Here is a 13,966-nt window from a genome sequence, read left to right on the forward strand (position 1 = left end):
GCGGGTTCAGAGCTCTGTGCAGGCATTCCCATATTTGGGCCAATCCCGCGTTGCATTGGGTTGATTTGTGAGCAAAACCATAGAAATAGTCATTTTTTTCTAGATCTGGGGATTGATTGCAGGTATCGTTTGACTGGAGAAGTTAGTACTGGGTACTACTACTAACACCCAGCTCAATTCCCAATGCTTTCGGATTGAGCAAATTTTCTCCTTGAAAAACTCAAAACTCAAACTCAGTAATTCATGTCATGGCAGAATCCAGCGCTGAATTGCCAAACTACAAACATGGTTGAGGCTGGGAAGCAGACCTGCTCACAGAAACGTGTTTATGAGCACACGGTATCAGCAGTTGTTTCAGAGACTTCAGTGGACTTCATACAGTCCTGACGCATGTCCATCTCCTTAGTAGTCCTGGTTTAATTATATAATATACATGAACGCACAGTGATATTAATCAATGTGTGCTGCCAAAGATAAATAGAAAGCTAAGTGACGTTAATAAAATAAATTGTTTAGCTTGACACATATTTATTTTCCAAGACAACGTAATTATACAATTTTATGTTTTGAGTCTAAATCAGGAAATAAAATATATATGTTTAAATAAAACGTTTTCTCTTATAAAACAGGCATGTCAAAAACACTCAAACGTCCCGAAAATAACAGGCATTTAATACAACAGCCAGTCTCGGATTTTCTCCAAGTAACTGAACTCTCCTTGAGATTAAGACACCATAAAAGATATCTACGACCTTCAGCAGACACTGAGCAAACTCGAGGTCATATCCAACAGTAGAACAGAGTATTAGCTTGTTGTAGCCTGTTGGTGAAACACTGAGCCTAATGGTGAAATGGATGATGATTGTTCAATGTTTCTGCATAGTGAATGTACTATGCATACATACTCCAGTAAATGATGTTGAAGAGCAGGTAAGCCAGGGGAAATATGACTCTGGAGTAAGAGTCGATCATGTAGCTGTTGCTCATAATGAAGCTGAGGTGTTGCTTTAAAGGGTGCGTGCGGCGTAGCCTGGTGCCCTCCGTGGGTCCGGAGACGGTAGAGTTACGAGTCTGGGTGTTCCTCTCTGTATTTGGGGTGCTGGAGACCTCTGTGAAGGAAGTCAGGTCGATGTCATTGTCATGGAAACAGCCATCGAACGCCATAGCCTGGGTGGCGTTGAAGGAGTTTGGGATCTGCAGCGACAGAGGACAGAACGTGAGAGTTCTGCAGGACAGACATGTCACTTGATGATTTAGGAGTATATTCTAGGCCACACAAAAAAAAAAACTGAATGAAAATGACCTTTGCCCTCTTGAGCTTCTTCATCTCCTCCACCGTAGTGAAATAGTTGACGGCAGCGTACTCGATGACAGACAGGAAGACAAACAGGAAGCTTGCCCACAAGTAGATGTCTACGGCTTTGACGTAAGACACCTGTGGCATAGAGGCTGAGACACCAGTGATGATGGTGGACATCGTCAGGACTGTGGTGATGCCTGGATACACAACAACGGAGTCTTAAAAATCCTCCCTGAACATTTACTATCCGTTGTTCGCATGGATTATATTATACTTGTAGTGTAGTGTTTACTATAATCCAATCAAATCCAATAGACATAATAAATTACACAAATAATAATACACATAATAAAATTCCCAAAGGACCAAAAGGCTTTTAGGAATAGTAAACTTTCTTACTGAGAATAATGAGAATATTGACACAACTTTCATGAGAGTAATATTGATCCATCCAAACTGTAACAAAAGTATTCCTTTGATTAAAACAGAAAAAGTGGGTTTTTTTCTTTTTAAATAACTGTCAACATGTGTTTAAGGCCACAATGACGCATGGTCTCAGTACCCAGAGAAACTCGGGCAGGTACGGCCCTCCTGTCTATCCAGAAAGACACCCAAGACAGCATCACCATGAGCATGGTGGGAAAGTACGTCTGAAGCATGAAGAAGAAGATATGCCTCCTGAGAATGAAGTTTATGTAGAGCCGATTGTAGCAGCCTGAAACAGAGAAACGGAGAAGGCAGAGAGGCGGGCGGGGAGGACGGGGGAGCGAGGCATCCAGTCAGAACAGTGAGTGGCAGCAGACAACAAGACCGTCACTCTGGAACATGTTGCAAACAAAACTAAACACCGGCACTGGATTGTGCAAGAATCTCAGAAAGTACAAGACAAGAGAGAGAACCTAGAACTCAGATGAGAAAGTGATTATTTTCTGGGGCAGATCTGTCTAGAGCTGAAATTATATAACAACCTCTTAAAGCGGAGATTATTTCACACTGAGAAAAAAATCCCCCCCTTTTTCTATCTTTCTTTCTCAAGCTGAAATGTGACAGTGGAAGCAAGTTAAGTTTCAGAAAGTCATCAGTCATACACATCGAAAATACGTATAAAAATACTTATAATACAGCATGCCACATAAGCACATAATACTGTAAATTTAAAGCCCTAGGAGGATTAGTTACATATACGACATTTAATCTTTAAAACCGAGCATGAAAGGCTGAAGTTCTTTTGCTGTAATAATTGAATACCCTAACTAAATACAATTCAGTGACTTTTATAATCAGCCCACTTTGCAATTATAATGGAAAAGTGAAAACATTACAAAATTATATTTGAACAACAGATATTTTCCATGTAAAAATACCTAGTTTTTATTGTTATTATCACTAATTTAATTATGCTCGTGTATTTTTTAAATTTTTGCTGCGGCTACCAGCAGGTGTGAAGATGAAGAATGTATAATACTGTTCCCAGATGTTTGTGGCATACTGTGTTTTTAGGATAAATGAGGAGCTCTCTGGTTGTTTCCAAAGCAGGTACAACTCAGAGGGGCCCTCAAGGCTCTAAACCTCACATACCAGTACTGCTGTAGAAGGCAAGCCCGAAGGAAGGCTGGAAATCTTCAATAAAAAACTGAGAGAGCACGATCTCGTCAGTCCTTAATGAATCGTTCCCGTTCTTCCAGAAGAGCATTAGGTCGTTCACATTGTAAGCATCTTCAAGAGAGGAGAGGAGAGAAGGAAGGGTGACTCCTTCACATGTTGCCTCTCTAGAAGAGTCATGGAGGATTTTCTCAGAGGAGAGGAGAGAGCGCACAGAATTGGGACTCCTGACTCTCCTCTGAGATAAGGATCCATGCTTTATCTATGTAACAATTAAAGACAGCATATCTCCCACTCAGAAAGAGAAAAACAGAATGCCTAGTAAATCCTGCATCGGAGAAGCAGACATTTATTTTGGCCGCAGATCGACCTGTTTGAGGATTATGATTTATTTAGTCCGTGCAAAAAGATGGCAATGGTTACTGCATGTTTATGGAGTTTGGTAATGCACCTAGAGCTTTCAGTGTGTCTTTACGCTCCCATTAGTGGTCAAAAGTATCCAATAATGTGGATACTGTTGTATGTAATTCCGTACACTCAGCACTAGCTGCTGCTTTTCAATTACAAATCAGTGCATCAAAGGTTGTGTAACATGTTTACCAGCAAAACATATCTGACAAGCACATTAAGTTGATTTTTTTTGTGTGTGTGTCAATGTAATGTGACAAAATAAACATGAATCCTATGAAAAAGTGCAAAAAGAAATGCCCCAACTGTAGTTTTGTACTCACAGCTCTCGAGCTCCAGAGAGCAATTCTGTGTGTCCAGAGGGAAACTACTGAAGTCCATTGAGCAAAGTGCAGTCACAGTGATCCTAAAACACAGCTTACAGTTAAAGAAACACCCACAGAAATCAAGCAATTCAGCATCAGCAACTGTGTTCACAGAAAATGTTAGATTTGAATTAAGATGCATGCATTCATCTCTGTCAGCTGGCTAGTAAGATGTCAAAAAGGGTATAAAACAAAAGTACTGGACTGAATTTTAACAGTTCTCATGAATAATGTGTTTATTCACTTTGTCTTTGCCTTAGAGGCTCTGTGGCCACAGCAAGCTGTTAGGGATGACGCCATATTGTTGACATCTGTGTCTGAAATGGATATGATGCAGATAGTCTGAAAGCTTCTCATATTCCTTTTAGGCTCTGCTAAACCTCGGACTAATAGTCCAGTGAATTGTTTTATTTCTTGGTTGACATCCTTCTGAAAACATTTTCATAACATTGAAATCATGACTCATTTAATAAGATTAATATACACAAGTAGGGTTAAAGCCAGACTATGTGACTTCCTCTTAAATCTAACCTTAAAAACAAACAATATAAATATGCAGTTGATCCATATTCAATAAAATTCAATGGTCACTAAATGTTGGGCCACTTGCCAATGTATTCCTCCCACTCACTAATAGCGAAAAGCTCTGTAAATTCTGTATTTAAAACTGAAAAAAGTTTGTAAAAAAAGGCAAATTCAATGCAACATTGTCCTGCAGTTACCATTTGTGGCCACAGGCGACGCTGTTGCTGTACATCAAAAGTAGTCCTGCTTAAATCGTTTACTACTTTCTTCTAATTTAAACTAAAAGTAACAGTTTTTTTTACCTGACACTGTAGAGGATATTGCCATCAGGAAACACCCTCAGCATGATGTTCTCCATGGTTGTGTCATGGATAAAAGAACGCTTAGAGTGGACAAAGAACACGTCAGGAACCCAAATCTTTTTCACCAGGCGTGCATCGAAGGTACGACTCTTGTTGCTGCTGGAGGGGAAGGCCAGGCGATCGTCCTGCCAGTAATGCCTCAAATACAAGGTCATGGTGAAGTCCTGAAAAATACAACAAAAACAGCGCTGGTGCTCAAGCCCAGCAGAAGAAAAAGAGGACTCTGTATAATGATTGGCCTAACTCCTAGAGGCACATACCATGTTTACTTCAGATATGCTGTCGATGCTCTCCACCTGGACGTCGATGCCGACAGGAATAGCCGAACCTGCAAAAGTTGTAATGGATCAGCTTTTTAGCAACAGTAGACTCACATCCTCCGTGAATCCTCCTTCTCTGTGTTAATCCCACTGCTGAGCTATACGACATAAGCTACATCTTACAGACCACAGAGACAAAAGGTTGGATGATGGCGAAGCCCCCTGACATCATGTTGGCTCTTAAGCATGACTCAGCTCGGAGCTGCAGTCATATCATCTTTTAGTAGACCGTATAGCTTCGTCCCCTCATCAGTTACACATAACTGACAGATAACGGTTCATGCATAACACCTTAGGTGAAGCAGTAATCCTCATCGTCATCGCTACAAGTCTGCTGCTGCTCACTTAGGAAGCACAGATACCATGCTAACAAATACTCAAAGGTTCATAGACATCTCAAACTTGTATCAGCTTTTCATTATCTCGATGAGCTAAAAGTAACCAGAGAGTATTATTGTGGTAGTATAACTACAAAAATGTTATATTTTGAGAAGATGACCAATTGTACCGCTTTCAAAATGTGCGGCTACATCACTTTGAGAAAACAGTGGCCGGGTCAAACCAATGCAAAAGCCACAAGACGAGATGTTTGTGGTCAAAGAGGCCAGTCAGATATTGGATCGGGCAACAACAGGCTTCTCCCATCATGCCCTGGGACCATGTGTTACCAAGTCTGAAGCCGATCCCAGCATGCACATCTCAGAACAATATCAGTGGACATTTAAGTTCACATGACCCGGAGTAAACCCACACAAATACTGGGAGAAAATGACAGAAGGCACCAGAGCCATGAAATTCACTGCTTCTGTACGCGCTGGGCTGCCAGGCCACATTACAACACTGCAACAAAGAGATGCCAGCACTGCAGTCTGCATGGACCAACCCAAAGGTTTGCTCAAGAAACCTAAATGTCCCAATACTAAACACTGTGTGTTGTAATATTACATAAAAAAGTCCTATGTAGCGTATTGTTGGTCCTTATGTCATCGCAGAGTGACAGAATACTGTAAATGTGTACTAAAAAATCCCATTCTTTCTGTGCCATTATCTGATGAAGGTAAGCACTCAAAACCATCTGTCTATGATTACAGCAGAGTAGTAAAGTGAGAGGGATTATATCAGACTGCTAGGCTCCTGGAGGTAAAAGCCTGTTCATTTGTTTTGACAGTGTTAAGTCACTGTGGTTTTTGATGAAGAACACATGCAGTGAAAGGACTAATGGGGGTATAAACAACCCCAACATTTGTTTAGCTTCAGCTGAAATCACATTAATGATCCAGTAACAGCTGATGGACAGACTCAAGCCGTTACTGTAATTGTTTTATTTGGAAGTAAATCAAATTACTGGAGTCAGCCCTTCAGCTCCAAAACATGGTATTTTACAGGTGGATTAAAAAAGGTACTGACAAAGCAAATTACTGAGAATATATTTATCTTGTGATGTGCATCTAGAACTAGAATTAGAGGAGCTCATACAGTTCATAACAATGCATATAATACAAAAAGAAAACGACTGTACTCACACTGTGAACATGGAATATGAGTTTTACAAAACATTACATCCAACCAGACTTGTGCTTCCAGGCACAGAAGAATAGCTTGTTGCATACAGATTTGCTATAAATATTCTAGTCTTGCATAAAAAGAAACATTGTCATTTTAGTTGTTTGTGTATCCTCTAACATTTTTTCCTTCCCCTCACGTACGCAGATTATTTTGTCTGTACTATTGTCTGCAGTCATTGTCTCACGCAGCAGACAATCTAGGTCACTAAGGGTTTTTATTTTGGGAGGCGTAATACCAAAGGCAGCACAGTAACCTACATTAACCTTATTGGACTGCAGGAAAGCACATGGTTGTTAAAAATGAGGAAAAGGAAAGGAAAAGAGGTGGAATTGAATATATATTCTGTATATAAAGTTTTACCTCCAAATCCTGGCCGCATTGCAAAGTCATGGTCTTCAATCCGAAGCAGCTGCTCGGATTTAATTAGCAGAGACTTGGTGCTGTCCAGCTTTTTCAACTTCAGATCCACCCGTCTAAGAACCACAGAGAACAAATAACAGCTTAACGTGGAAACTCTCCATCTCCAACACAGGCACACTTGGAACAGAACAGACAGCTGGTGGAGGGAGTTAGTGGTGGTTAATTGGACTTTTGCTCTCTGATTACAACTAAAGGCCTGAGTCTAAAGGAAATGAAAGTTCTGTGTGATCTAACACCGTTGTAACTGGGTCAGAGAGGTTGTGGGGCTTCTCGTGTCTGGTCTCATGAGTTCATCCTCCACCTGAACCGCCAAGAGGCCCATCTGTCTTCACTGCCTTTCTAGAAATCCTCACGGAGATGTAATGCAAATCAAAAACGTATCATTTCATTGGCCATCGACTAAGCAATATGTGCTCTAATATTATGTTGATGTTTAAATATCGTTATATATTAATAGAGAATGAAATGCACAGATCACCTTCAGCCTCACATGACAAATCATCTGCTCTTACCTTTCCACTTTCCATATTTAAAACCATATTTGTGTTGGCATTGTAAAGCAGCATACAATAAAGCCATAAAGATGCCAGGTGTAAAAAAAAAAAAGTACATGAAACAGCAGAAGCAGCTCCACAATTACAACAAATACTTCGGCTCACCCTCCATGCTTCTGTTTGGTGTTCTCTCCGTACTCCTCCTTGTGTCTCCTCTTGTTCGGGAAGTGGCTGCTGACGGGCCACAACCAGGCCAAGCACATCAGTCTGAAGGCCAGGAGGGCTATTTTCATGGTTGAGTCGGGCTGGAAAGACCAGAGGAACCCAAACGTCCCTCCCGCCTCGTCAGTGTCTCGCCCAGGCAATGCCACAGCCGTCCCCGTCCTCTACCGGCACATCCATGTCCCAGCAGCCCTCATTCTGCACCGCCACGCACACATCCGCCTACGTCTGCATGATCCTGCTGTTTCATCTTCTCTAACATGGTGAACATCCGTCAGATACCCAGCGCTTAGCTCTAATGCACCGGCATCCCCCGGGTTGAGTGCTTGTCTGTGTGCCATCCCTCTGCTTACGTCGCCTGACATGTTTGTTCTGACTCTCCCCTCCCTCTTTTACGTAAAACCAAATATCAATTTATTCCTATAATGACAAAGGAATACCATTAATTCCTCTCTAATCTTCTTATCTGTGGTTGGTGAAATCTTTCAGTAACCTACAAACTGGAGGCAGGGAGGGGGATGACACAACCAGCGGTTTCATCATCATGCTGACCAGATAAAAATAAAAAGCCTGTAGCCTACTTTTACACATTGCAGGATTTTCCCTGGAGTTGTGCAGTGTGGTGGTGGGCGGACGGATCCCAGCCAGGGGAGACAGATGCAAGCATATGTCCCAAACCACATCTGCAAACGCTGCACTTATGACATCTGAGCAGATATGGTTCACGGCATGAGGATATGATGATACTAAACTGAGGCTTTGACCGGTTTTTACCCCATTAGTTCCCTGCAGGCAAAACAACATCATTCACAACATTAACATGACATGAAATTTAATGTTGTGTGAAATAATGTATAAATGTTAATGTGATACGGCATACAGCATAGTAGTATACAGTCAACAAGAAAGATTATTAATGTGATGTAGTGGATAAAATATACATTAACTGATTCTATATTTATGAGAATAAAGGAAAGTGAGGAAAGTCTTACTAATTTAAATATCAATAATCATAAACGTAATAGGCTCACAGCAACAACGTGTGTATTAATACTGCATTAAATCGAGGAAGGAAAGAAAACGATGAAATCAAAACAGACTGCATAACTCTACTGTAGTGGCTCGGTCCCTTTTAATCTGGGATTAAAGTTGATTGAGGGCAGACATGAGCAATGCCATCTTAAAGAATCGTGCACGTGGACCTTGGCTCTCTTGTACATGTGACCCCACAGCTGCTGGACAACAGGCGGCCTTTCACATGTGGAAGTGAGATCTCGTCTGTGCCCTCTAGAGGTCGTCATCCGTCAAAATATGTTAAGAACTGTGTTTTGAATGTTTTTTTCCATGGATAACCAAAAGTATGCAGCCTGCTTTGTGTTTATGCCAAAATATCCAAATAACAGGGTGATCATAGACAGAGAAACTTTTTCTACATCACAAACATTTATCAGAAGCATTAGAGAAATTGTTTTTGAGCTAAATTGAAATCACTAATACCATCAGATCCATCCATTTTCTATAGTCTGTAATGCCTGGAGGGTCACGTGGGACTGAAGTCTCTTCCAGCTGGCGTCCATTAAACAGGATGGTGTGATCCCATTGAAACGTAAAGCCCTGCTCTCCAGAAAAACTGCAAATAAAGTGTCACATTGTCACATTTCAGGTAAAAAGTACTGTTGTGTTTACTTATGTCCATTTTGCGAGTATTGCAGTACATGACTGTGGGTGTTACACGTGTTTGTGTAGAGGTGCTGTGTAATGAAGCATTCACAATGAGGCTGGTTAAACAGTCACCGGCCTGGTTAATTAGTCAGTGTTTCATTAGCGTTTGGGAAGGATGTAAAGTGGAATCACACAGACACAGTTCGATGCACACCAACGTGCTTTCACACACCAAATACTGTCACAGGATCGGTGCAGGCCGGCTGACATGGCAGCGGTACACAGGCTCGTCATCACGCTGCTTATTTTCTCGGAGAAGTTGTTACTGACGAACTCGAAAGGTATTTTAATACTTCACTTGTTAATTCACAGATGAGTGATTTATTCTCAGCAAAAGGGAATTGATAAGATGCTTTATATAGCTACTGCAGTGTTTAATCTCTTTGAAGGAGGTGAGAAAATGCTAATTTTAATTTTGAAAAGGCTGCTTTTGTTAAATAATCACAGTGTTCACCTTATAATAGTATCTTTTTTCACTGTGGTAGGCAGGAAGGTTTACCATCCATACATGGATTCTATCAATGTGTCTATTTATTAATGTAGTGTAAATGCAAGGCAGCGCTTCATGGATATTATGTAATCAATATGTTAGTCTTATCATGTAAAGTCAGCTATGTGTTGAAAAATGACAACTGTTACAGATAGTGTTTTCATTGATATCCCCTCAGCAGCAGCACACAGCTGGGGGGGGGGGGTATCCAGCTGTGACAGCTGCACACATGTGGGCAGTCATTTGGGGTGAAGTGTGACTCCGATTAAAAAAATAAATAAAAGAAGCTCAGCTGTTTATTAGACAGGACACAGAGGCTCTTTTGTATGGATTGTGCTTTTCTCTTCAGTCTTGTGCTGATGTGAGATATCAGAATCAGTGGAAAGATATCAAAGTCAAGGATTCCTAATCCTGGCACACTGTTGTTTTTGTTCCACAAACAGATATGTGTTTGAGGTTAAATGAAAAAAATAAATACTGAAGGCATGAGCAGTGCAGCTGCAGTGATCCAATCACATGAATGTATGTAGATTATGTGACTGTCACCCAGATACATGTTGGACGGTTGTTCTAAACTGTGACGCCTGTTGACTACAGACCACACTACAACACCATATATGACTGGAAGAGTTAAAGATATGCATGAAGGAATGTGTTATTATGAAGGAAAATGTGTAAAAGTATCATTCATGTTGTTGTTATTGTTAAAGAGAATATAACTTGAAGACAAACTCTTACAATATTTAATATAGGCTACATATCTTAAAATATAGCCGTCATTTAGTATACAAAGCCATTATTGACCCCTAATAACAGTCTCTTATCACCAGATGCCAACGTCACCTGCATCATCCCTGACGACTGCATCCTGCCCTGTAGCTTCAGGCCCACCGGCACGGTGGTGATCCACTGGTACAAGCAGCAAATCCCCGTCCACAGCTTCTACTACAACAAGGACCAGTTTGGACTCCAGAACAAGCACTTCAGTGGAAGGACCTGCTTGTTCAACTCCCACATCCCTCACGGCAATGCCTCCCTGCTCCTCAGGAGGGTCAAAGTTCAAGACAAGGGCAGGTACAAGTGCTACACCAGCACACGGAAGGGTAACCAGGAGCTCTTCGTCAACCTGGAGGTGAAAGGTCAGTACAGTTTAACGTCTAGTCGTACTCTTACATGTTGCTTTTGGGTTTGTAATTGATGAAATCAGCACAGGTGAAGGTTGGAGTGGTGAAGCGTCTCCGTGGTTAATTACCTCCAAGAGAACGTGACAACAAAGGTGGAACATTTTGCACTCTTTTTTCCCACCACTAATGTCCAGCAGAAAGCCTCCTGCTTGTTTCTTAATGGCAAAGCAGTTGGAAAGCAGACAGCAGCTGTAAATGCTTCATTGTCCCACCTCACCTGACTGTTTCTTGTTCGCTTCAAGACACAACCATCTGACACTATGAGCAGTCATTTCTTTTTGCTGGCTCCACACTAGGTGACCATGTCGTCTTCTCTGCTTTTCTTCTTCCAGCTCTCATCCAGTCAGTCGTCATGGAGATGACTGATGAGATGGTCACCTGCTCCTCAGCCAACATCTACCCCGTCCCTCAGGTGACGTGGGCCACAGACCCCCCCTCTGCTCAGGAAGCTCTAGAAAATTCAACCATCAAAACCACAGACCACAAGGGTCTGTTCACTGTGGAGAGCACGCTGAGGATTCTGGGTAATCTCTCCAACTGTACCTACTTCTGTTCTTTCATAGCGGCTGACAAGACCCAGGTGTGGACTGCCTCCCGGAAAAACCAAGGTGCATTTTTTTGATACAGCGTGACGTTTCTTTAAATGAAGAGGAAGATTAATGACAATTAAAAGCAAAACGATGTATCGTATCTTTCAGAGGCTGTAACACAGGAAGAGGGCCATTCACTGTCAATCCCATGCATCGCGCCGAATAGTCTACAGAACTTCTCCCTCATCTGGACCTTCACCTTGTCCAGCGAGCCCACAGTTATCGTGAGATATGACTCAAAAACCAGACACACCTTTAACCTGTGGGAGGGTCAAGCTGAGCTGGACCAGGACCTGCTTCTCCTGGGAGACGGTTCCCTTCTGCTTCACAAGCCAGACATCAAGGAGCACTCTGGGACGTACACCTGCACCCTCTCAGGCCTGCAGAGCAGACACGTCGTTCAAACTCAAGTAAACATCACTGTTGCATCAATAAGTGAGTATTACGCTGCTCCCTTCTGTAAACTCGATGATAAAGATAGAAACAGTTAAGTAATAGGAATGTTTGCTCTGCAGGTGTGGATGAGCAGAGTGTGCAGAGGTCATGGTGGAGCACTGCAGCTTCTGCAGCTTTTTTCTTGTTCACCATCACTGTAGCGCTCCCTCAGTGTGTACGGCAAAGAGGTAAGTAAGACATTCAAGCTGTGATGAAAAGTGAATGCATGTAGCATTTGAAGCTGTGACACATAATTATATGGTTCAGAGATATAAACTAATTATATTTTATATTCGCATTTAGAGAGAAAAGTTATTTATGAGCAAGTAAAACCGCATCTGGATCCATTTCGCCGTCAAAGTGAACAGTTGAAAGAGTTCAAGTCAAATAAGTCAAGTCAAGATGATAATTTGAATAGATCCCCTAACTGAAGTAGCATCTACTGTAATCATTTTTTAACGATGATTACAATAATTTATTTGGGAAAAAGATAAAGAAAAGGATTTTGGTCTGCACCAAAACTCATCTGTTTTCTAATTTTCTCATGAAAACTATTATGTTGTTAATAAACAAACAAATAGGGCCATAAACAACCTAATCGTTGCAGCATTGATATTACTAATTCAACAGCCCAACGTTTCTCTTACAGCAAAGGAGACCAGAAGTGCCTCGCATCGCTACAATGGAGCAAGTTTTGATAAAGGTGGGATTCACAACCATCTGAACAACGCGGCTTCATACAGAATCGGACAACACAGAGTTGAATGCAACAGACCGGAACTACAGTTTGAAGCACAGGACGAAGTGGTGGACGGTGTGCCAAACACAGTGGAGGACTGTACTGTGACTTTACCAACAGAAAACCCAGCAGGACCACCTGAGGAGGGGAACGAGGGGCTCCGATCCAGCCGTCCCGAGAGGGATGGGTCTGGAAACACTGAGCCAGGGCTTCAAATATCATGAACTAATTAAATCATCCGGCTACAAATGAGCAGCACACAGTGGAGGATACATGTGAACTCCAACCAACAGACCCATCAAACATGGGAATGTTATTCATGTGCTCGTCATCAGTATACAGTACTGCTATTGTCAGAGAGTGTAAGCTTATTTCCCTGCATTTGAAAATGAAAATAAACTTACTGCAAGATTTTTGTGCATTTTCTTTTCTTTCAGAAATCACAGATTCACTTTCTGCTATCTGATTCATAATAATATGGTTCCACTATGAAACAGAAGTAAAAAAAATGCTGCTTTAGTTTCAGAGCGCACCAATGTGCCTCTAAGGAGTTCCCTCCCACTAACTTCAGCTGTCATCCTGGAGGATGAGGGGGCGGGGCTCCGGTAAGAAGACACTGGGCATCCGTTAGATCACCGTGTGCATCAGGATGCAGGAGAGCAGCAGCTCGTTGATTTTGATTATGAACAAATTGCCCCCGCAGATAAGGATACGGTTAAATTGTCTGTACAAACATGGCACTGCCCAAAGATGTCCAGACCACCGCTTCCATTACACCACAGCCGTGTAATCACAGCCTCAGAGGGCAAACAAACACTCAAAGGTCTTGTTTTGCGGTTTGTACTGGACCTAAGCAAGCCAATTTTCAAATTACACTGAATCTGGTCATCGAGACAAACCCTGCAGCTGTGATGTGGGGAGGTACACGAAAGGCCGACGTCCTGCTCATTTTCTATGTGGGTGTGAACTGCGGATGCAAACCCTGTAAATGACAACAAACAAACGTTGAAGCAGCTTTGGGATTGGTTGTGTTTGTCATTCAAGGTCGCGGGGTCATCTCTGGGTAAACAAGCGTCTTTCAGGTTGGTAGAGGTTTGTTTATCCAGGGGCAGATGAGAAGCATTAAGTTACATTAGACAGATGAGTCCATGAGGCCGATGTCCAGTTTGAAGAAAACCAACATAACCGCATATAACAGTAAAAAGTGCAGATTAACTTTGGC

General features: G+C 41.9%; 1 protein-coding gene across 1 annotated transcript; it reads right to left on the reverse strand.

The window, feature by feature from the left end:
• Positions 1 to 635: 635 nt before the first annotated feature.
• On the reverse strand, positions 636 to 7,943 carry LOC311025421 (gamma-aminobutyric acid receptor subunit rho-3-like). Its single transcript, XM_084028314.1, has 9 exons — positions 7,528 to 7,943; positions 6,809 to 6,921; positions 4,823 to 4,890; positions 4,503 to 4,726; positions 3,634 to 3,716; positions 2,879 to 3,016; positions 1,863 to 2,015; positions 1,304 to 1,497; positions 636 to 1,194 (listed from the first exon to the last, which is right to left on the reverse strand). Exons 1-9 carry the CDS (start codon positions 7,653 to 7,655, stop codon positions 892 to 894), a joined length of 1,404 nt encoding a protein of 467 aa, XP_083884440.1. The 5' UTR covers positions 7,656 to 7,943; the 3' UTR covers positions 636 to 891.
• Positions 7,944 to 13,966: the final 6,023 nt, after the last annotated feature.

This window comes from Eutrigla gurnardus, assembly GCF_963514095.1.
Source record: "Eutrigla gurnardus genome assembly, chromosome: 15".
Classification (NCBI taxonomy): domain Eukaryota; kingdom Metazoa; phylum Chordata; class Actinopteri; order Perciformes; family Triglidae; genus Eutrigla; species Eutrigla gurnardus.

Bases quoted from the DNA above. Each gene is read 5' to 3' on its own strand.
- LOC311025421 (XM_084028314.1), bottom strand. From the start codon at position 7,655: ATGAAAATAGCCCTCCTGGCCTTCAGACTGATGTGCTTGGCCTGGTTG. The intron at 4,727-4,822 runs GTATGTGCCTCT...TGTATTTTTCAG, and splicing joins GCATATCTGAAGTAAACATG to GACTTCACCATGACCTTGTA. The intron at 2,016-2,878 runs GTATGTGAGGTT...TCTCTGTTTCAG, and splicing joins TGCCTTCTACAGCAGTACTG to GCTGCTACAATCGGCTCTAC.